The sequence below is a fragment of the Patiria miniata genome, unplaced genomic scaffold (assembly GCF_015706575.1).
Source record: "Patiria miniata isolate m_02_andy unplaced genomic scaffold, ASM1570657v1 HiC_scaffold_19, whole genome shotgun sequence".
Lineage (NCBI taxonomy): Eukaryota > Metazoa > Echinodermata > Asteroidea > Valvatida > Asterinidae > Patiria > Patiria miniata.
The window spans coordinates 12,549,227-12,572,514 of record NW_024037057.1 but is presented as its reverse complement, the minus strand read 5'-3'; the positions used below and the strand labels follow the sequence as shown (position 1 = coordinate 12,572,514).

The following is a 23,288-nucleotide window of genomic DNA, read 5'->3' as shown; positions in this document are numbered from 1 at the left end:
CATTATTCCAACCCAATTAATTAACAAATATTTGGTAGTATAATCTCCTTTTATAACACGAAATAGTCATAATGTTAATTCGTATTACTTGCTCTGTACCATTTTTTTTTTACTTTTGTCTTTACCCTTGTAACCGTAGTTGGTCTTTGTTAACTTCACAAAGTGGGGCCTCCATTCGACAAGCTCATGCTTTTCGGAGACCCCCTTCCATACACAATAATTCGAATGTTAACACATTTTATATTTACATGTATGTTTTGACTGATTGGTTGATATGGCTGATCAAAGTGTCCGACTTCTCAATTTATATTGAATTGTTCTTTAAGTGCTTTGAATATTTTCCAGTGAAAAAAAAAAATATGCAGGATACTTTAAATACACATTTTACATTTTAAGGAAAGTTAGTATCGCTTTAGAATGGTAATTGCCATACCATAAACTTAAACTTACTTGACGGAGGGGTTGAACTTGTGTATATTTCACCACAAGTCACTCCAGCATCTTGACCATGACTGCAGCTTTGATTGACCCACCCACTGTGCTCACATTGATCAATGCTTGACTCACTGCCACTACATGCAACACTGTCTAGGAAAATAGGTCCAGATCCTTGACCGAAGGCAGCATTCTGCCAAGCCTGGGATGCAGAAGGGTAGCCGAGCTGACGACAGATGACGTTGGCATCTTCAATGCTCCAACCATTGCCACAGATTGTACCCCACTGGTCTTCATAGTAGACCTCGACTCTGCCTTCATGTGGCGTATTACCATTGACAAGACGCACGACTGTTAAATATAATTGAAAATTATGCAACAAAGACGGTTAAAACTTAGGCTCACAACATATTCAACATCACACAATGGGACTTTGGTCCAAGTAAATTATTCAAAATACGTTCAGGTGAGCATTACATGATTTGTTCGTAATTGGAGAGAAACAATTTCTCTCTAAGAACCTGAGACAATATCTGTAAAACTTATTGAACATCTTGGTTTTCTTTTTTCATTACAATTATCGTTTTATATATAACAACACTAACTCCAGAAAAAAACTCAAAACTTTCATTTGCTAAATTTGCTCGTACCAGACTTTCAATGGGGGCACTGTTCAAACTCGACGATTATTTACACTGTATTACAGAATAGTGTACAAATACACCCGTAACTAAGCAGGTTCTGTACGTATTTCGTGCACTTGCGAATATTAATACCAGTATAATTGCTTTGGGGTGTCAGAGCAGGGGTGGTGGTAGCATTTTTTAAAAATGTTTTTCTATGGGGAAAAAAATACAAAAACAAAACATTAAGTTCAGTAAAACATAATGCAAAAACGTAACCAAAATATAGGTACCACAAAAATTGGAGGGAACATTACAAGTCACTCCTACATCGTTGCTGTGAGCTGTGCAGTAATGGTTGAACCATCCTCTGTGATCACATTGCTCAATGCTTGACTCCTTGCCATTACATGCAACACTGTCCAGGAAAATCGGCCCTGATCCTAGACCGAAGGCAGCATTCTGCCAGGCCCCGGAGGCAGAAGGGTAGCCCAGCTGTCGACAGATGACGTTGGCTTCCTCGATGCTCCATCCATCATCGCAGATTGTGCCCCATTGGCACTTGTAGTACAATTCCACTCTGCCTTCATTTGGGGTGCTTCCGTCAACAAGACGCACTGCAACTGCAAACAAAAACCAAAAACTCAAATGAAAGTGTAGGAATGGGCCTCAACATGGGCGTTTTGACCGTCCAGATGCTGACGTTTCAGCAGGCACCTTAATGTTTCTTCGGTAACCCGATGACGGATGGTCAATGTGATAATAGTAGGACAGCCAAATGCGGAAGTCCTCTAGAAAAGAAAAAATCACGGCATATTTTGGTAATAGCTGGCACCCATGCTAGATCAATTATTTGAACCAACCAACAAGATGTGGGTGGGTGCTATCGTTAATTTGGGATTTCAAAGGTCACGAAGGTCCAATGAGGTCAAATTTGGTATTCTAGAATTATATAGCAATTTTTATCTAATGACGAATCTATCCATTGAAATTATTTTCAAATCAATAAGGCATTCTCAGCTCATACAATTAACTAACAAACTTGTATTTCAAAACACAACTGTATTGCATTAGAAAACCGTAACAGAAGTGTGATTTTATGCAAATGTGGATATTGATGTTGTTTGTGTGTCACGACTTTCTATATGATTGTTTTTCTGCATTCTACACATGCAATACACAAACCTTATGTTAAAACAAATGTTATTGTATAACATAAAGCAATGATTTTTGTTTTTGTAAAACGCTTGTTTTTATCCTTTATATTACTTTGTACAGTATGATTGGTGTACATGTGCATGTTACTAGGAGAGGGGCACAGGGGCACCCCCCCCATCCCCACTCAGTAAAATTGGAGAGAACACCTTGTATTGTATACAACGATCACCAAACCCATGGAGTGTTATCTCCATTGAGTGTTATCTCCTGCAAATTAGACCCTGGTATCGCCAATATAATGTGCAGACTGTATGTTTCCTATGTATCAACCATTCTCATCATCATATAGTGGTCGCAACTGAGATCTCGTTCACAACGCTACGCCAGGTGTCTTTATCCCTCGTTATGTACGGATGGTCTTCAACTTCACATTGGGTGTCTCTGCCAATCACGTCAATGTAGTTGAAAGTGTCAATACCGGGCAAAATTGTTAAAATGAAGAGGCGGGGAGAACTGAAGTTTCTTTACTATATTACAAAATTTACAATTTATTTACAAATAATTATATGTACGCATTCACAGGAGATATATTTCCTCCAAAGTCGTATTAAATTTCTAATGATAAATTAAATCAATCAACTGAAGTAATTCCTCTGTTTGATAAAATCTGTCTTGTAATATTTTCAGGAAATTAAATTACAAGTATTTTGAAGGGTTTTTGTTTCTTCTCAATTTACACATTTTCAAGAGTTTCTCTTACTTTCACTCTTTCAATTACCCACAACAGAAAACTTAGAACTTCTGGTTGTTAATTAAAAAAATAAGTAAATGATACAAGACTCAAATATACAAATGTAGATGATGGTGTTGCCAGGTACTGGTGGTGTCAGGTTTTGTTGCACGCCATGCATACATGTACATCTGATGGAAGTTCTATGCCCAGGGCTTCTGCCAGTTTCTGGTGGGGCTGAGACTACATCAGTACTTTGTTTAAATTTAAATTACGATAAACTCAAGTGAAATAACCAGAAATTAAACTTACGAGTTTCTTCAGAAATGGTGTCTTGATCTCGCAGGTTGGGTATCTGTACCACTGCTACTCTATGTGCGAGGCAATCTTGCAAAGATCAGAGCCAAGAGCTGGAAATTGCAGATTGCCAACGGTCTGTCTTGACGACTTTCGTCAAGCTTTACTTTTTTTCGTGTTGAAAAAGAACACTACTGGCTCCAACACCTAAATAATGTGTTGGCCGAAGCGCAGACTTTGCAAAAGATCAAAATTGGTGAAGTGGCTACCCTCGGCAAGGCGCGCGCTCTCACACTGAACACTCAATAAACAAGTACTACCCTTCACAACTATCAAAGTGGCTTTCCTAGAAAACTACAAATAACCCTCTTGTGTAATATCATGAATATCTAACCTCATTTATAACAATGTCTCCTAACTGAAATAAACAAATATAGTCAGTGTGTGTGCAGCCTGTTGCATGCTGCTAGCTTTATTGCCATCTTCTGCATACTTAAAAGTTACATAACTAGTACTCTTAAATAAGTAAGGAAACTATTTGGAGACTGTCACTGAACATAAGAACAACATGTGAAAAACAGGTAAAAGTAATGGAAGAACAAGTCATGGCCAAATAAAAGATGGAGAGGAGGAATAATGGAATAGTCCAGGTAAGTAAACTTTTGGAAACAACCATTTTCCTTAATTAACCCTCCGAGCAGCGCGACGGCAGTTTAATAGACCAGAATTCCAAAAATGGTCATTCTTTTTTTCAATGGGCCTAAAAGGCCAAGCTTCCATGTAATCCTCACCCCTACTATACGCCGCAAGCCTGTAGACTCCCATTGGCCAGACCCTAGCCACTCCGGAGTAAGGAGTGTTGAAAGACAGAAGCCAAGATGGCGCCTAATGCCTTTGTGCTGTAATTGGAGATCTTAGCGGCCAACCCTAAGAGCGCCGATCCCTTTACTGTCAACCCCTCGTGCCGCCCAGATCCCAGAAAAGTTGTAAACAATCCCTGGCCATGTGAATGACCTATATCTTGTGCATGTACAGGCATGCCAGGGTTATTGACCTATAAACACATGTGGTAATACAATTCTCCACGTGGTTCCACGGTGTGATATTTTGATAAGCTGCTCGGAGGGTTTTAGGTATGTTCAAAACAAATTGGGGAAAGGGTAATTAAAAAAATAAGGAACATCTGTGACAGAAAGGTCTTCGTCCTCTATTAGGGCATGGAAGTCTCCAACATAATACTACAGATATGACCTGGTCTACGACACGGTAGCAGTGGTCAGCAAAGCGTACTCGTTGTTGAGCAACAATAGCAGAGATGGGTGGAATGTCTCCGTAAATCTGTTCTTTAGTCCTGTGCGCACGCCATGAGATGCACCCTCATGAGAAGAAGCCTGGTGTATATGCCATCAAGCGATCTTGAAGTTCTTTCTTCGTGGTCCAGGTTTCGGCTCTATAGACAAGAATGCTCTCTACACAGGCTCTGAAGAAGGCCAGCTTTATTGATTGTGCTATACTTGATTGCCAGATGTTATGAAGCTTGTTACAGACAAGCCAAGCTTTTCCTTTGCGAGTGAAGAAGTTCTTCTTACTGTCTGCAACATAGGACCCAAGGTACCGGAAGTCACTGCTTTCTTTAAGTTGTGTGCAGCCGTTGGAGTATATTGGGTGCTGGCTCTCATCCTCATTGATGGTCATGTACTCAGTCTTCTTTGCATTAAGAAACATGCCGACATTGGCTGCAGCATTCTCGAGGGATGTAAACTACAAGTCTTGAGCATCACACAGTTGATGAGCCGTGAAGGCCAGATTGTGCGCGTAGTCAAGATCAGTGAGATGCAGGCTTTGATGACGTCTTGATTGCGTCTCAACCATTCTGTAGTGGCTTAAAGATATCACTGTCCCATTGGAAGTGAGTATTCACTCCCTTTAGAGAGGTAGAGAGACAATTATTTGTATAAATGAACTAATTTAATGAAAGGATTACTTCCTGGCTGCGGTGGCCTTCCTGGTGAATCTGGAGACCGAATCTTGTTCCACATCATCGACAACAAGTCGGGTAGATGAAATGCGGATTTTAGTTGACGCAGGAGGATTCTTCCTCCGCTGTCTCTTTGTGTCCACAAAAGTATGGAGACCATTGTAGCAGAAATACACCAGATGGGGTGGTCAGCTACAAGGCCTTCCAGCTGGCTAAGCTCTTTATGCCGGCAGGTTTTAGGTTGATGTGGGTGTCTGTTACACTTGTTCAGGCCACCGAGTGGAGGAGCGAAGTTGTCACCCAAGGATGACACATTCATTCCCTACTGAACCAATTGAACAAACATAATCTCATCAAGAAGTGTTTGCACGCTTACTGATGCGAAGAGTAAAGTCTTGAAAATTTGACCACTGAAAGGGATGTCTGTCTGGATGCAGTACATGCTTTGGTTAGTCCACATTTCTAGGCTCCTAGAAAATTGCATGCTCTCCCTTACCAGGTCCATTCTCAGTCATGTGAGTATGACCAAAGGAAGCATTTGTCCCAGTTCCACTTCGCAACTACAATCTTGCTTATACCACCTACATACTTTAGGCTTTTGGCTACACCCATGACCTGCCACGTCACCGGTTCCCCATCGTCACAGGAACTGGAGTAGATAGACGGAAAGAAATAGGAGGAGGTGAATTGCACAAGGACTTGATTACAGGGTAGCGAAGGGAGTACGTAGTTCTCAACCACACTCGTAGTCTACGTTGCTCCAAGAGATGTTTCATTGGCGAGGGTTTGCCAAAGCCAACTGAAGCCCTGAGGATGTTGCAGGGGGTTGCCTTTCTGCCGGGGCTTGTCTTTCGCGTGCCGCCAAAAGCGCAGTCATCCGAGTACAAAAAAACCTATTTTCTCATATGGCAAAATTCCATTCTCTGCTTCAACTTCTTGAAACCATTTGTAAACAGATGAAAATTGGTCAACAGATTGAAATTGCTGGTCTTGATTTGGACTAGAAGCAGGTGTGTATGCAGCCCAACAATACAGAGATCATGTTTGATGGCAAAGCCTACAACCCTGATTTGAGAGGACACTATATCATGTATGAAGCTAGATCTGTGGCACATCAAATCGGCTGTTTTCAGCTGCCTGGTTGAGGATGGTTACGAACACGATGTGGAAGTGAAACAACTTGCCCAAAATGTGTTGGTATAGTGGCAGCTAATCAGAAGAACCTTGTACCGCAGTAGGACAACTGACAGATATTCTGAATGTACAAGATCTCATCAAAAATTTTGACAAGAAGCCCTCCGACAATCAAACCTTCAGTCTGTGGTCAACAGAACGGGACGCCAGGTGGAGAGCCTATTCGACTTACAAGATACGTAACGGAAGGGAAACTCCAGCACCATATGTTCATGCATATGCTGAGTTCATTGATGACGCTTTTGTTCCAAATAAATCCCAAGGCACTTCGACTATGCACGCTCCTACTTATGCACATTACAATGAACAAGCCAGAGACAGGTTTTGCATTACATCATTGCACATCACATGAGATCTCAAGGAAAAGATGACGAAGAAATATTGTTTCATCCATACTGAGTTTTCCATTCCAGATGAAGTATGATGATGATGAATATAACCTAATCATATTGATGGGCAGAGAAACCTGATAAACTTGCTTCTGCATAAGGGAATCTGAGGTGCACGCTTTCCTGCAGGTGTAATGCCACTGACTGCTGCAACCCAGCTGGCCTATGCAATACTATAGATACCTGAAGACATTAGGTAAAACACTTTATTTTCCAGAACTGCCATCCAAATACCAAAATACAGATACAAACAGGCAGAATAATGACCGACACGACTAAAATGCCAAGTGTCAATTAATTTCAAATTAATACGACGGTGTATGGTTATATGTGTTTCATGTAAAAAAACCCACTTTTTTACAGTGTAACGTCAAACATGGAGGTGCAATATTTTAAAGTAACTTAATTACAACTCCGGAGTACACCTACAATAAAATATAGGTATTTTCTTATAAATGCATACAATAATTGATGTCCAAATTCTTCCAAAATCTAAAGAAATACACGTTTTGATCTTATTTGATCTTTGACCTTAAAAATGGCCTTTAGGGCTAAAGTCAAAGGTGGCATTCACCTACATTTCCTTCCCCATCCTATGACTGATTGATCTGACATGGTTGCCTGCTATTACCAAAAATGCCGTCCAATTAAGTGTAAAATTCCACTTTGGCTGGTCCAGTATAAGGTCATCTGACAGCTACTGACCAATCAACAGCTTTGGCAACTTTTCCGTTCTTGGTTCGATTTTCGATATTCGACGTTTTAACTACGTTTTGTCTGATATTATAGGTAGGTGCTCTGTGTATACGTATGTTGTGCAGTGAATAGTACGTGTTTTAAAGGCTTTTAAAGGTATTTTTATAGGATCATCATTTGCATTCACCAAAAAAATAAGGTACCGAATTAAAATAAGAAAGCTCACTTTGATTAAATATCGTACTGGTACTTACCATCCTGTGAAATAAGTCCTTCTGGCTTGCTATAATTTGGAAAAATTCAGTATAAAATGAGGGTGATTTCCAACCATCAGTCATAGCTGATTTTTGGAAATGAAGAGTGCAGTGGACGAATTCGTGTGTCGTGATATAAATTCACGTGTGCATCTTTTTCTCTCGAAATATGAGATGACACTTCGCCCTGTTACATTTTGGAAACTATTCTTTGGATTGAAAGTTTGTAGTATTGGAATTGGATACACTTTATGTGTGTGATCATTTACGCCTTTAACATGATATTGTATATTCTACATGCAAACACATTTGTGCAGCGAATTTGAGTGTTCAAATGTGAACGAATGTCGACTATCCAATGTCGAATGAAAACACCCACATTCGGTGTACAAAGCCTAACTGACTTAGAAATTGCTCTTGTTCGCATAACAAACGTATGCGAATGTCGAATATCGAACAGCATATAACAATGCCCATAATCAACGTTTGGTATTATTACCAAACCAGCTTTACTGTCAACTCCATAGGCATCAATTTAGAGCTAAAATACGTTTAAAAGCATGCTTTAAATTAAATTTAATTATTAATTTAAGTGCTTTAAACCGGCAACCAACGCTGAAAATGGAAACAAAACATAACGTACCAGGAGAGGCTGTAGGATCGCAAGTTACAGCGCTAGAGGAATACCAGTAGATATCTTCAAGGTCGAAGCCGAGTTGACAGTCTTCTACAGCGGATTCATTACCATAACATGAAACACTGGTTAGAAGCGCGGGACCTGTTCCTCGACGTCCGAAGGGACTCTCCGTCCACGCTTGAGATGCAGACGGGTATCCGAGTTGTCGACAGACAACGTTGGCCTCCTGAATGCTCCATTCATTGCTATACACATTACCCCAAAGGCATTTGTCATAAACTTCCACTCGTCCCTCATAAGGAGTACGGTTTCTACCAGCCAAACGAAGTGAAACTATAATGCAAACACAGCAAGATGTTAAAGAAACCAATGATTTGTACATTCAATATTGGGTTTTGCCCGTAACCGATGTGTTTGTTAACACTCAGTCTGTATACTCAGTGCTGTGCCGAGTGATTGTGAGAACAAAATACCACGTTTAACGTAACACATTGGTTTACATATCCCCCCGACCAAAACAATTCCATCTATAGTATTTTTTTTAGTTTAACATCGGCGCATGATACTGTTTGATTTTGAATTTGTAGATATTTAACTTGTGGCAGTAATTTCCGTTGCACATTGGTGTAAATTGGAGGCGGCACAGAAGGCTCTCTGATCAAGAAAAGGTTTAATGTACATGCATTTAATTATAAAGGGTTGTCATTCACGTCTTGGCAAAACGGTAATTACGGAATTTCAACATGTAAGACTGAGACCATCCACATCTCTGCCCTTAACACTCCGAGCAGCCCGACGGTAGGTTTTATAGTCCACATTTTCCATATATGGGCATATTTTTTTTCCAATGGGCCAATTAGGCCAAGCTTCCATGTAATCCTTACCCCTACTATATACCAGAAGCCTGTAGACTCCCATTGGCCAGACCCTAGCCACTCCGGAGTAAGGAGTGTTGAAAGACAGAAGTCAAGATGGCGCTCCATGCCTTTTATGCAGTTATTCCAGATCTTAGTGGCCAGCCCTAAGTGCCGCCGATCCCTTTGTGTCAACCCCTCGTGCCGCCAGGTTGTAAACAATCCCTGGCCATGTGAATGACCTATATCTTGTGCAAGTACAGGCATGCCAGGGATATTGACCTATAAACACATGTGGTGATAAAATTCTCCACGTGGTTCCAAGGTGAGATTTTTTTGATAAGCTGCTCCGAGGGTTAAACCCACCGGCGACGCACATGAGAGTCAAATGCTGAGCAAAAAGTCTCTCAGAGTGCGGTGAATTTTTGTTGCGATTTCTGCCTCGCGAGGCCGTGAGGCCAGTTTCTCCCGTTTGATTTCTTTCGCCTCACCGTGTGCGGCGAACCTGAGCTACGTGTTGAGCAAACGGCCTCAAGAGACTTTTAGCTCAGCACGTAGCTCTTGGGTGCGGTGGGCTTTAGGGGCATTGATATATTCTGAAGGCAACATATTAGGGTGTTTCTTTCCAATAAGTTGCTGTGGTCATCATTTGAGGTCCAATGGTTGAAGTGGGAGAAATGGTGCTTCTCCGTAGACCTAGAAAATGTAAGAAATACATTAGCCCTTTAGAACAGAGAACCTCGTCTGTTTATAACCATCATGGGTGATCCTCCATGTTATAACCGTCTATACAATGAGCTCACCAAGTGGAGCCTTTCTGTCGAGTGATTCACCACAAGTCACTCCGGCATCTTGGCTATGACTGCAGTCATGACTGAACCATCCACTGTGCTCACATTGCTCAATGCCGGACTCACTGCCACTACATGCAACGCTGTCTAGGAAAATAGGTCCCGGTCCTTGACCGAAGGCAGCATTCTGCCAAGCCTGGGATGCAGAAGGGTAGCCGAGCTGACGACAGATGACGTTGGCCTCTTCAATGCTCCAACCATCGCCACAGACTGTACCCCATTGGTCGTCGTAGTAAACTTCCACTGTACCTTCATAAGGCGTGCTGCCATTCACAAGGCGCACTGAAACTAGATGAGAGAAAAAAAAATACGTTTGATACCAACTATAGAACCGTTAACGACTTTTTCACTGTTTGATCATTACAAAAATTATCGAGATCTCATTAAACCCTTCACTGCAGTGCCTCTCACAAATGTGTGCTATTAATAAGTAAATATTGCAGGGTTGGTAAAAAAAAAACAGATCCCAAACCCCCATAAATTCATTTCATATTTAAAAAAAGATAATAACGACTGGAAGGCCAATTTCATAAGCTGCTTTCAGATAAAGAAATAAAAGTCTATCACTATTTAAACTCATTGACCCTTGACCCTCTTTCGTCCAAAATAGACACCTATAAATAAAACCTAGACACGACATCCATTATGCTCTGACGTTGTGAATTGAGCAAAAAAAAAAAAAAAAAAAAAAAAAAAAACCCACACAGGCTGCGTATAACGATATGTTACGCGATGCGCGAAAGTCGCGTGGCTTCGAATGATCATCACAGTGCTTCTTTACGGTGCTGAATCGTGGACCCTCACTGTAAAGCATGGAGAAGTCGCTTAATGATGTAGCGCCTTGAGCACCAGTCCTGGTGGATACGTGCGCTTTATAAATATCCACTATTATTATTATTATCATTATTATTATTGATGGCGGCTACACCAGGATGCTGCACATGGCTCTGAATAGACTTGACTCAAGTCGGAATTGCTTGAAGTCGGTTTAAACAAAACAAATCACAAAAAATCACTAAGTTTACATCTTTCCAGAAGAAACTTCAGCAGGGATTCCACTTCAGTGCCGTATAACAATTCGCGCACACTGTATTTACATTGTACAACACGCGTATCATACGTAAAATGCAGTCAGTGGCCATGTCACGCACTCAGCCCTGTTTGACCTCAGTTTCTCGTCCCGAGGTCGCGCACGCATGGCCCAAAGCGTCCGTGAGGTTTTAAGAGATTGATGCGAGACTACAGAAAAATACAGAAAGTGTTTGTATACATGCACTGTTTGGCCAAGATGGCTAAGTATGTGAAAAGTTGAAATCGTGTGCTTTTTTTGATACAAAAATAACTGCTTTTAAAAAATAGAAAGTGTTGTTTCGGCCAGTCAAACAAAATCATATGTTTAATTAACAAAAGCGAGGGCCGATAGTTTTTAGGTGTACATTTGATTCTTAAAAAAGGCCGAAAGGCACGGCAAGATTCATTAGACAGAGGAAAGGATACGCTTCATTTTCATGTGAAACAAGTGCAGGAGACTTCTACTGTTTGGTCCAACTCGCCGGTTGAAAAATGAAGACTTTTGCGAGATTTCATGATTTGCAATCACATACACGCATGTAAAAGAACGTAAGTGCACCGACGTTGGCCTAAAAACATTGTGAATAGCACGTGCGAACGTGTCATGAATGACTTATGAATACTCGAGCTCGACCAATCAGTGGGCGACGTTACGACGTTAAGAACCCATTTTGTTCAACATGGTGAGATTCTTGTGGCTTCTTGAAGATTTTATGCTGGATATGCCACAAGAGGTCCGGAACAAAATAACGCAAATGTATTTGTTCTATTTTTGTATTGAGGTGAAGGGATGGAGGAGGGGCGTGCGTCCCCAGCCCCGAGTATCCGACAGTACAAAACTGCATCTGATATACGGCGTATGTCATACCCTGAGGAGGGACAATGGAAACAAAAAATTTCTGGGTGTTGTCCCTTGAAAGCTGCCGTGAATTTAAATTAAAGGACAGCGCAACAACTACGGAAATAAGACGTTCAAAATGATCATTCTTTTGTTTGTTGATGAAGAAAATAACACTCAAACAACTGCATACAAGGGTTTTCTAAGCAACGCGCACCAGCAATTTAAAACGGGAAATAAATACGAGAAATAAAATGGACTAAACTTCGACTTGAACATGCAGCTTGATAACCCATTTTAAATTTGTTGGAGAAATATCTACTACAGGTCAAAATATTACTTTTACGGACATAAAAATATATCTTTTCATACAAATCTACGGGAAAAAAGGTGCGCGTAACGCAACTTTTTCCCTACGCGCTACAAACATGGCGCCGCCCATGGCAGAACGCGCGTATGTACGCACTGCCGATCTAGTCTTTTTATTCTATATCTGTGCCTGTAACCTTTTACCACCTACGCGCGCGCACGTATACTATCTCCACATGTGTGAAAGTATATAATTTATGAATTGCAGGGCACCGCCGTTGCCTAGAGGTTAGGCATGCTGACTTATGATCAGAGGTCCCGAGTTCGATTCCTTGCTCACCCCCCTTCAGATGTTATTCTTTTTTTCAACAATTTCAAGTTTTATCTTAGAAACGTTAATTTTCAGTCGGATACTACTTGTATAGCAGTAATTTTCTGGAGGATTTTTTAAAAAGGGAAATAAAGTCCGAAATCCGTACCAAGTTGAAAAATAGTAGGCTCCACTCGAGCCTGGTTATACAAATCATGCTCCATAAGAGAGCGCACAAAGTACCCCAGATAGTTGTGTAAACAAAACATTGCAACCTGGATTCACGTCACGCCCACGATGAGAGTTCGCGTATTCTGTACGCGTAGCAATTTGCTAACAGTTTTGAGATCTATGTGCCCGTTGTTGTTTTACCAACACGTGGAATCCGAATTGACCAATCGATAGCTTAGTCCACATTTCAGATTGAAATGACGTCAAGATTTTGTAAAGCTCCGATTGGCTGGCGTGCGATCTCGCACACCTTTGTATGCTTAGATATACAGGGCGATTCAACAAAAGCGGAACCCAAACCCAAAGAAATATGTCATATTTAAAAAAAAAATATGTGGCACCAAAAATAAGAATAACTGTAAAGCCAATTTCATAAGCCACTTTTAGATAAAAAAAAAAACTGCAATAGCTAAAGGCGTTCAAAGAATATCACCATTTAATGCAATGACCCTAAAACCTGTCTCGTCAAAAAAAAAACAATTTATTGTGTGTTTGGACTGTTTGGAACCAAAACAAAATACACAGAATGCTTGTTTCAACAATTGTCACCAACTGCAGTACACAATATCTTTATTAACAACCCTGGTCAGGCAAACAATATGATTTATAAACTTTACTTTTTTAAAAGACGGGCCTTCAAATGGACTTTGTTGAATATTTTTAACATTTTAAATGAAATTTGATCGCTGGTGACGACAACTGCGACAACGATTCTTGAAATGGCATGTTTTGGACGAGACAGGTTTAATGGTCATTGTGTTTAAATGGTGATATTTTTTGAACAGATTGACCAATTTCAATAGTTTTTTCCATCTAAAACTTACTTATGAAATTGGCTTTCCAGTCATTATTGTTGGTGCAACATTTTTTTTTAACCCTTTAGCGCCTGAGAGTACTTGCTGACTACTAAAATTGATACTACTGGCTGTGTGTCTCACTATAGGCTCACTAATTGGAGAAATATTCACATTTGCCAATTTGCATATTTAATTTTCAATTTACGAAACGTCCACATATGTGGACGTCAGGCATTTACAGTTGCGTTATACACTATATTCCTCATGAATTAGGACTGATATAAACTGCGCTGTGGACACGTGTCTGGTGTAAAATTCAACTTCAGTTGCAACATTTATTCATTAAGATGGTTAGTGATAAGCATTCTGGCAATAATTGCCGAAAATGGCAAGAATGAAATGTGGAAATAATGTAAAATTCCGAGCAGGCATACATGTCGTCAGGCATTTACAGCTGCGTTATTCACTATATTCCTCATGAATTCGCTCTCATCGGACATGCGTTGTAAAATACTGTAAAATAGACAAATGAAAAATAACTATCAACATACAACAATTAGTGATGAGCACTAAGGAAAGTACAAAACAAAACAAGAATACAAGTATTTTCGAGATTGTCACTGTTGTTGATATAACATTTATAGAAGTACATGTAGGTGCATACAATACAGTGCCACAATGCCTGACGTCCACATATGTTGATAGGCGCCCTTATCAATTATTGCCCTGTCAGTCCACAAAAGCTGACAATTTGTTTGGCGATATAAATCACATAAAAATATATGATATTTTACAAGGTAAAGTGTCCCCTTACATTCCTGAATCACTACATCAACATAAATTGGCCACCAACTGACCATCACTTAGAGAAAGAAGAATTTCTAAAAAAAAATCTACAGAAACTCACCGCGAAGCTTTACTAGTGGAGGCTGCCATTTTGATGAGTTGTATATAGCCCCCTCAATTGTCCACATTTTGATAGTTATGGTCACAAATGATCACTTTGGGTACAGAGATCACTATGCAATACATTGCAGTATTCTCAGATAGGCATGTATGTTGAAATGATGATAATAGTAACGTCCACGTATGTAGACGCAAGGCACTATAGGTTTTTGGGGGTTTGGGTTCCACTTTTTTGACTCCCCTGTACCAGAAATTGGACCGGAGACAGAGATGTCTCCGTTGGACGACGGCCGATGCTCAACTCAGACTACTTACCAGGTTTGGGGGATGCAATATTACAGGTCACACCCACGTCTCTGTCATGATTAAAGAAGAAATAACCGAAGTCACTTGAAAAGAAGCCGCCGTGATCACACTCTTCAATACTTGGCTCATCACCATCACAATCAATATCCTCGAGGATAACCTGCCCCGTTCCTCTTCCAAAGTAAGCCCCGCCCCAGGCCTGAGCTGCAGAAAGGTAACCCAGCTGTCGACAGATAACGTTGGCATCTTCCATGGTCCAGGACCCGTCACTTATTGTGCCCCAAAAACATCCATAGTACAGCTCCACTCTGCCTTCATTTGGGGTTCTTCCATCGGCTAGACGAACTAAAACTAAAGCGACAAAACCAGTAGAAAGGTTTATGTGCGATGAGGGCATAACATGATAACACACGCTCAGCAAAACTCTAAATTCATTCCAACAGAATACGTTGGGTTTGGGGTCATTTTTTATTTCAGAAAGCTTTCTATTTCTCAAGCCCACAAAGCCCACATGAACTTTTCCTCCTTTTTTGAGTTTTTTGTAATGCTCTTTTCACGATTGTTAATGGAAACTCCAAAATTCGTTCCTGATTTATCGGGGGCAGGTAGGCACTCAAATTTGGCGTTCTTAACTTGGTTGTTGTAATTACTGCTTTTTGTAAGGTATACCATGGAATTTACCAAAGATCAATGAGCAACTCATGACAAAGATTTGCTAATGCTTTAAACGAAATTGCCTAATTATATATCTCTTCTTGGCAGAAGTGTCCCAGCTTTTCTGTTTCACAATCAACTTACGGGGTGACGGTGCCATGACATTACAAGTCACCCCAACAGGAACGTAACAGTAGACACCGAACCATTCACTGTGATCGCACTGGTCGATGTTTGTCTCGTTTCCAATGCATTCGACATTGCTCAGAATAATCGATTCTCCATTCCCGTAATTTCGCCAAGCCTGAGATGCAGAATGGTATCCAAGCTGTTGACAAATAACGTCGGCCTCCCTAATTCTCCAGTTGTTACCACATATTAATCCCCATTGGTCTCCGTACTTGACAGCTACCGTGCCTTCGCTGGGAACATCTCCTTGAACAAGACGTACAGATACTGTAAGAGATTACAAATGAACAAAGAGAGAGAAATACGATTGTGAAATTTATCAGTGACATTTTACCATATGTATGTGACAAGTGTTAAAATATAGCCCCCTTTTTATAAGATGGAATTTTGCGTCGGGGTAATATAAATCAAATTAGGTTTTGACTTACTTTATAGCCCCCTTTATTTGTTTATTTCTATTCCCTTTTATCAATGAGTAACTGTTAATTTACATTGCCAAAGAATCACTCCTGCGTTACCTTTATTTACAGTATTTACCTTTATTTACAGTACTCTCTGACGAAGACAATTCAACACGCCTTATTCATGTCTTCTTATCCGAGTACTCAGAGACCGACAAACATCCTATTAATTAAGTTTATTTATAGGAAACAGGACCAACTCCAGCTAGAACTTGTGTTTTGTAAAGCTGCTAAAATAGTATACCGGGTGGTTAAAAGCCCTCAAGAGTTCAAATGTGCGTTCAACCTTTGGAAACAACACCACTGAATAGTGTGCGTTGCTTGCATGAGCAGTTCTCAACAGCCCCTTCCGAACAGGCGACGGAACAATTTTATGAGGGTTGGGGTGGGGCAATGGGGCAAGATATACTTCAAAGATTATGTTCTTCGTCACTTTAAGGGCGAGCACTACCTACACATATGGTAACGGAATCATGATACATAGCTTTTTTCTCATTGAAGTGAGGCCCCAGAAATATAACCTTTAATTTGATGGGTTAGTCGGTCGAGAAGGATCATTTGTTCAATGTATCGTGAACAGTTTGGCCTGATGCTAAGATCGACGGATTAAATGGGGTATGGTAATACATTGTATTAATAGCTGTATTTCAACACATTATTATTTTTATAGAGCTATATTAAACTACTATAGCGCTGACTAGTGTACAAAGTGATACATGTTAGGCAAATCCATGTCTGTGCACACAAACCTATGGAAAACTCGAAATTCTGTACGTCTTTTGCACAGCTATTTGCATATCTGCGTTTTGTACTCTATACAGGTGCGTTATGGAAAGTCCACTTAGTACTGGATTGGGCAGAACCCTGACTATGCCGCTGCTACACATACTCTGCCACATCCCCAAGATAACTCAAGCGAATTCCTGAGATTCTGGGAACACAATTACCAACATGTGTGGGCGGGTAGCTGTACCCTACGGCAAAAACCTTACTTCAAATGGCGACCTGGAAAGCTACCGTGACAATCGACTTTCGGTGGACACTTTTTGGAGGGCGAGGGAAATTTATACTTACTTGGGGAACAGTCAGCACCTCCGTATCCTGCAGGACAATTACATGAGAATGAATGGACACCATCTGTGCAGGTTCCGCCGTTCATACAGGGATTAGGAGAACAATGATCGTCAATATCTGTCAAGAAATGAAGCCCAAATTGGACCATCATTCAACCACTTTTACTGAGAACTTTATACACAAAGATCAATCGAGATTAGTTAATATCCCACATGGACTATTTCAGCACAATCCTTTATTGTTCAAAGGTTATTAAAGGTGGGATGTAAACATTTTTTTCACATTACTTTTTCTTCCTCTGTCATGATCTGTTACCAGAATCCGGCCTATAGTAGTCGCCATTTTGGGTATTAAGGTTCCCTAGCGGTCCCAATTTAAAAGGTAAACGGCTGGTTACATACAGCATGACAAGCAGCGACCATCATATTTGTTCCTCCGAGAGCATTGGCCTCGGTCTACTAGACCGTGGGCCAAGTGCCAACAAACCGCTTATACTTCGTGACTCTCCTAACCCGGATAGATACTTTGTGTTAACATTGTCCCACATAATGAATACACCTGTGGTTTAATTGATGTTCAAATGCTTGAATTGTTATAGTTAATGAGTCACAAAGATTGGCGAGGAAATAGAGAAGAGTAATATACAAAGCACACTTCACTATAAAGGATAAGGACTGGAAAAGATGAAGTGCAAAAAAACAGTTCAAGATGGATAACAAAGCAACACAAAAGTCACAATGATTATATTGCTAAACTGTTCACACCAACGGTTAATGAAGAAAAATAGCCAAAAATAGTATTACTTCCACTGCAACAAAAAAGCAACTTTGGTATACCGATTTTACAGCAAGGTAATATACTAAAGTTGTATCAATTAAGTAAGGAAAAAGCTGACGTCTTGTCAGAGCAGTTCAGTTCTGTTTTCACCAATGAGGACACCATCGACTCTCCGTCCTTTACACAAAATTAATGAGCCACTACCTGATATTGACAAACACAGAAACAAAGATTAATCCTCACCATATCAAAAAGGGTCGTACCATATCGCCAAAAATGTGGACAATTTGCAGATAGAAATCAATAACACAAACTGAATTTCTGTATTTAGCAACTTTGGAAAAACCACTAGGCTGATTAGTGAAATGTAAATGCGTTGGCGCTGTTATGGAGTGGCATTACACGGCCACCGTATCCATATTCTATGATGTTATTACGGGCTGTTAATAAACGTCTTTCAGTGAATGCTACATTTGAGTCCTGCCGTCTTTAGAACATGGTGTCAGAAATTAGCTGAATCCAGCGCCATAACCGCAAAGAACCGGCAAAATCTTCGGCAATCTTGGTGAACGGATCACAAGGCATCCGTCGGCAGCACCGACTGATCCTGTCACACACGGTAGGCTGTGCAAGAGAACGATAAACTGTACAATTTTCACGCGGAGTTTCCGCCATTGAACACGTGCGTTTTACACTGTGAACGATAGACTGTACATGTACGTATACATTGCACGTTGAGTTCACGCCATTGTCGTGAACGTGCGTTTCGCTGTAAACTACGGAGGCCTGTAACGGACACATCGCGGTGTCCATTACGCACGCACTGCATATTAACCATGGCGCACTCGCTCATTCCCCCACCGGCGAAAATGGACATGAAAGGAGACCAGGTTTCCAACTGGCAATTTTTCAAGGCAAGTTGGCCGAACTATCTAGTGGCCACAGAACTGGATAAGAAAGATACTTCCATCCATGTGGCTACATTACTCACAGTTATGGGGAAGGAGTGCTATGAAGTGTACGAAAATCTGCCACTAACAGACGAACAGAGAAAATCACCACAGCAAATCCTAACCAGCCTTGGAGCACATTTTGACCCTAAACGCAATGTGGTGTACGAACGATTCATGTTCAACTCCTGCGAGCAAGAGCCCAAAGAGAACATTGACACTTTCTTGAACAGGCTGAGAAAGTTAGCAACCACATGCAATTATGGAGCGCTTCTCGATGAAATGCTCCGAGACAGGCTGGTCATAGGAGTAGTAGGCAACAGCATCCGTGCTCGTCTGCTGCGTGAGTGGTCACTGACATTGCAGAAAGCCATAGACATATGCCGCAGCAGTGAACAGGCAGCGATCCACCTTCAGTAGATGGATCCGGTAGAGGCAGAGACAGCACACTTTGTGAAAAACAAGCAGCGGACACAGAAATCTGGAAAAGCCAGCAAGCCTCCGAACATCAATTGCAAGTACTATGGCAAATCACATAGCAACTCGCTCTAAGTGCCAAAAACGCAACCACTATGCGCAGGTTTGCCAGTCATCGGGCACAGACCGCACCAAACGTCAGCCACAGAAATCCACACAGAAGCTCCACCAAATAGATGGAGACGGAAGCGGCAGTGACGAAAGCATATATACAGTGCAGTCAAAGCCCAAGCAGCAATACTTTGTTGAGCTAGCAGTGGAGACGCCAACAAGGGATCTGACAAAGACCATCAGATTTCAGCTAGACTCTGGTGCAACTTGCAGCACCATGAAGCTGGCAGACTACAAGCAGCTCAGTGACACGCCTCCGGTGCCACAAAGACTAAACTGAAACTGTACAATGGCACAATCATTCATCCCGTTGGAGCTGCCAACTTGAGATGCCAGATCAAAGGGGTCACCAGGAAAATCCACTTCGAGATCGTGGAGGATGCCCCCTCATCTCTGCTGTCAGGTAAAGCAGCAGAAGCTCTGGGACTAATGCAGTTCGCACAGGAGCGCTTAGTGCATGCAGTGACAGAGTCACCGACTCAAACCAAGGAACAGGTCCTCAGTGAGTACAAAGACGTCTTCACTGGCCTTGGTCGGCTACCAGGGCACTACCACATACACATTGATCACAGTGTCACTCCAACGCAGAACACCAGGCGCAGAGTACCCATCCCGGTGCGGGCAGAGCTGAAACGAAAGCTAGACAGCATGACAGCCCAAGGCACCATTGCCCGGGTGACTGGGCCTACTAAGTGAATCCACAACAAGGTAGTCGTCAGAAAGCCAAACAAAATCAGGGTATGCTTGGATCCACACGGCCTGAACAAGGCAATTAAGCGCAACCATTACCCCATTCCCACTGTAGACGAAGTAGCCCCGAGACTGAAGAACGCCAAACTCTCCTCGGTGGTAGATGCCAAGGACGGTTTTCTTCAAGTCGTCCTTGATGAGCCCTCCAGTTATCTGACAACATTTTGGACGCCTTACGCGCGTTACCGCTGGTTGAGGATGCCCTTTGGTATCTCATCAGCACCAGAAGAATTCCAGCGCAGGCTCCATGAGTGCCTGGAAGGCCTGGAAAACATTGCAGTGATTGCAGATGACATCCTAGTCTACGGCCATAATCGACATGCCTCGCCCTACAGACGTCCAGGGAGTGCTGAGACTCATCGGAGTGGTGACCTATCTGGCTAAATTATTGCCAGAACTGAGCACAGTATGCGCAATCTGCCAGGAGTCACAACCAGCTCTCCCCAAGGAACCCCTCATGACATACCCAGTACCCAAGACACCGTGGCAGTTAGTTGCGAGTGACTGTTTTGAGGTCAATGGACAAAACTACTGCGTACTAGTAGACCTCTACTCAGACTTTATCGACGTGCGCACCCTGGAAGACATGACTTCCAAGTCGCTAATCAAAGAACTGAAGCCAGTGTTTGCCACCCACAGCATTCCTCACACCTTGATCACAGACAACGGACCAAACTTCGTGTCACGCGAGTTCACGCAGTTTGCGAATGAGTGGGACTTTGAACACACTACCTCAAGCCCCTACCACTCCAAATCCTAAGGAAAAGCAGAGTCCGCGGTCAAAATCGCCAAGGGACTTGTGACCAAAGCTGCCAAAGACAACAGTGACGTGTGGAAGGCTATCCTTGAATGGAGAAACACCACTACTCCGGGAATGTCCAGCTCTCCGGCACAGCGCTTAATGTCTCGACGAACGCGCTCATTCCTCCCTTGCAAGAGCTCACTGTACAAGCCCCAGGTTGTAGAGGCCGTCACCGAGCAAGTCGTGACCAAAAGACAGACAGCTAAACTGTATCACGACCGCACGGCCAAAAGCCTCCCTGATCTGGTTGTCGGACAGCCAGTTCGCGCCAAAACTCGACCCAAGGTTGAAGGCTCCCCATGGACCCCGGGAGTGATAAAAGCCAAAGTTGCGCCATGCAGCTACATCGTAGAAGTCGGTAGCAAATGCTACAGACGCAATCGCATACACCTCAGAGACAGTCGGGAAAACGCGAAACCACTTACAACACCAGTCACATGTGTGAGTGAACCTCGGCTCATGCAGCAACCAGCTAGCACCGAGCCACCCAACTCGAGTGCCGCCAGTCCAGTCGCTAAGGCACAAGATGGACCTTCCGCTCCCACAGACAAACCTCCAGGACTGAACACCAACACTACCATCACCAGATCCGGTCGCATTTCCAGACCACCAAAGAGACTTATCGAGTCATAAATATGACTTTGGGACACTCACCCACAAAGCCTTAGGGCCATAGGCCAACACTTAGTTTAGATAGACTACGCTTGCATGAATTTAAAGGTTAAAGTTGCTTTTACTAAAGTTGTTCTTAAACTAACCTTATTACTAAGTAGTGTTAAAGGTTTAGAGCTGTTTCAAATACGTTCTAGTGTTAAAGCGTTCATAATGTTTGCTGAATTATTCACAAAAGTTTAGCGTTCTTGATCACCACTGTAACAGACCACAGTTTACACTCAAGTGACAGTTCAGCAACAACTAAAGACTGTTCCTTATCTTAAGGAAAGGGGATGTTATGGAGTGGCATTACGCGGCCACCGTATCCATATTCTATGATGTTATTACGGGCTGTTAATAAACGTCTTTCAGTGAATGCTACACTTGAGTCCTGCCGTCTTTAGAACAGGCGCCAGATACAAGTTTTAAGGTCGTCTGTAAGATGGCCGACACAACACATATTATTCAACCTGCTGCTTTAGGGCGCCGTTACATTTTATGACGTCATCGTTAGTTTTACAAGCGGCCAGCGCCAGAGACTAACATCGTTGAAAGCTAGTTCACATCTTTTCCACTTTCATATTATAAGGCACTTCTGGTTTGGATCGGAAGGAAGGTTCACGTGATTTTGCACGTCATATCAAAAATGAAGATGCTGGATTATTCTATAAATTCCCGTAAAAAGCAAAACCAGATCTCTCACAGTTGATTTTATATTGAATTTCAAAGACTAAATCTAGAATCATTTGGTTGCTTGTAATATGATACCTGATGACGTCATCGTGAATCATTGTCAAACAGCTTGAGAGCTATGTTAATTGTGCTAGTTGAAGCAAAAATCTGGATTATATCTCTTGCGGATCATTTTTCAGCATTTTTTTTAAGGTTTGAAGATCTTTTCATTGGAGCTTCCGGTCTGATGACGTCATCATTTTTTTCGCACACAGGCTTTGTTTGCATTAAGGTCATCATATATATTCAGTTGAAGAGATTACCGCAAACTTCGCCACAGGCATCGACTGAAAATTCATTTTAAACATGATTTAACCTGCCGCTAGAGGGCCCTCCAACATTTTATGACGTCATCGGAATTTTGTTCGGTAAAGTACGATCTAACCAGAGACTAAAATCGTTAAAAGCAAGTTCACATCTTTTTCGACTTTTAAATCATAGGGCACTTCCGGTTTTGAACGGAAGGAAGGGTCACGTGATTTGGCGCACAGGAGGTAAAATGAAGTTCCTGGATAATTCGTCTCTCACGGGTGATTATATATTGATTTTCAAATATTACATCTAGAAATCTTTAATTCATTGTAACTTGACACAGATGATGTCATCATGACGTCAGAATAATATGCATCACTAGGGATGAGGATCAATTGTGCTGAAAGTTACAAGTTCATACCATATACCGTTTAGGAGAAAACCTGCGAAGAATTTTTGTCAGGAAAGAAAGAAAGAAAGAACTAAAGAACGAAAGAAGATTTATCAGAACCATTCTAAACAGTGATCGGGTTGTGCCCGA

At 41.8% G+C, this 23,288-nt stretch overlaps 1 protein-coding gene across 1 annotated transcript in view; it reads right to left on the bottom strand.

Annotated features, from left to right (window-relative positions):
• Positions 1–23,288, bottom strand: part of LOC119725828 — a 54,855-nt gene that overhangs the window by 19,557 nt on the left and 12,010 nt on the right. The window contains exons 10-16 of the mRNA XM_038197416.1: positions 17,243–17,359; positions 15,663–15,974; positions 14,874–15,215; positions 10,049–10,384; positions 8,398–8,724; positions 1,352–1,681; positions 451–786 (exon numbers count right to left, since the gene is read on the bottom strand). Of these exons, the coding sequence (XP_038053344.1) occupies positions 451–786; positions 1,352–1,681; positions 8,398–8,724; positions 10,049–10,384; positions 14,874–15,215; positions 15,663–15,974; positions 17,243–17,359 (2,100 nt within the window). The remainder of the gene's footprint in view (positions 1–450; positions 787–1,351; positions 1,682–8,397; positions 8,725–10,048; positions 10,385–14,873; positions 15,216–15,662; positions 15,975–17,242; positions 17,360–23,288) is intronic.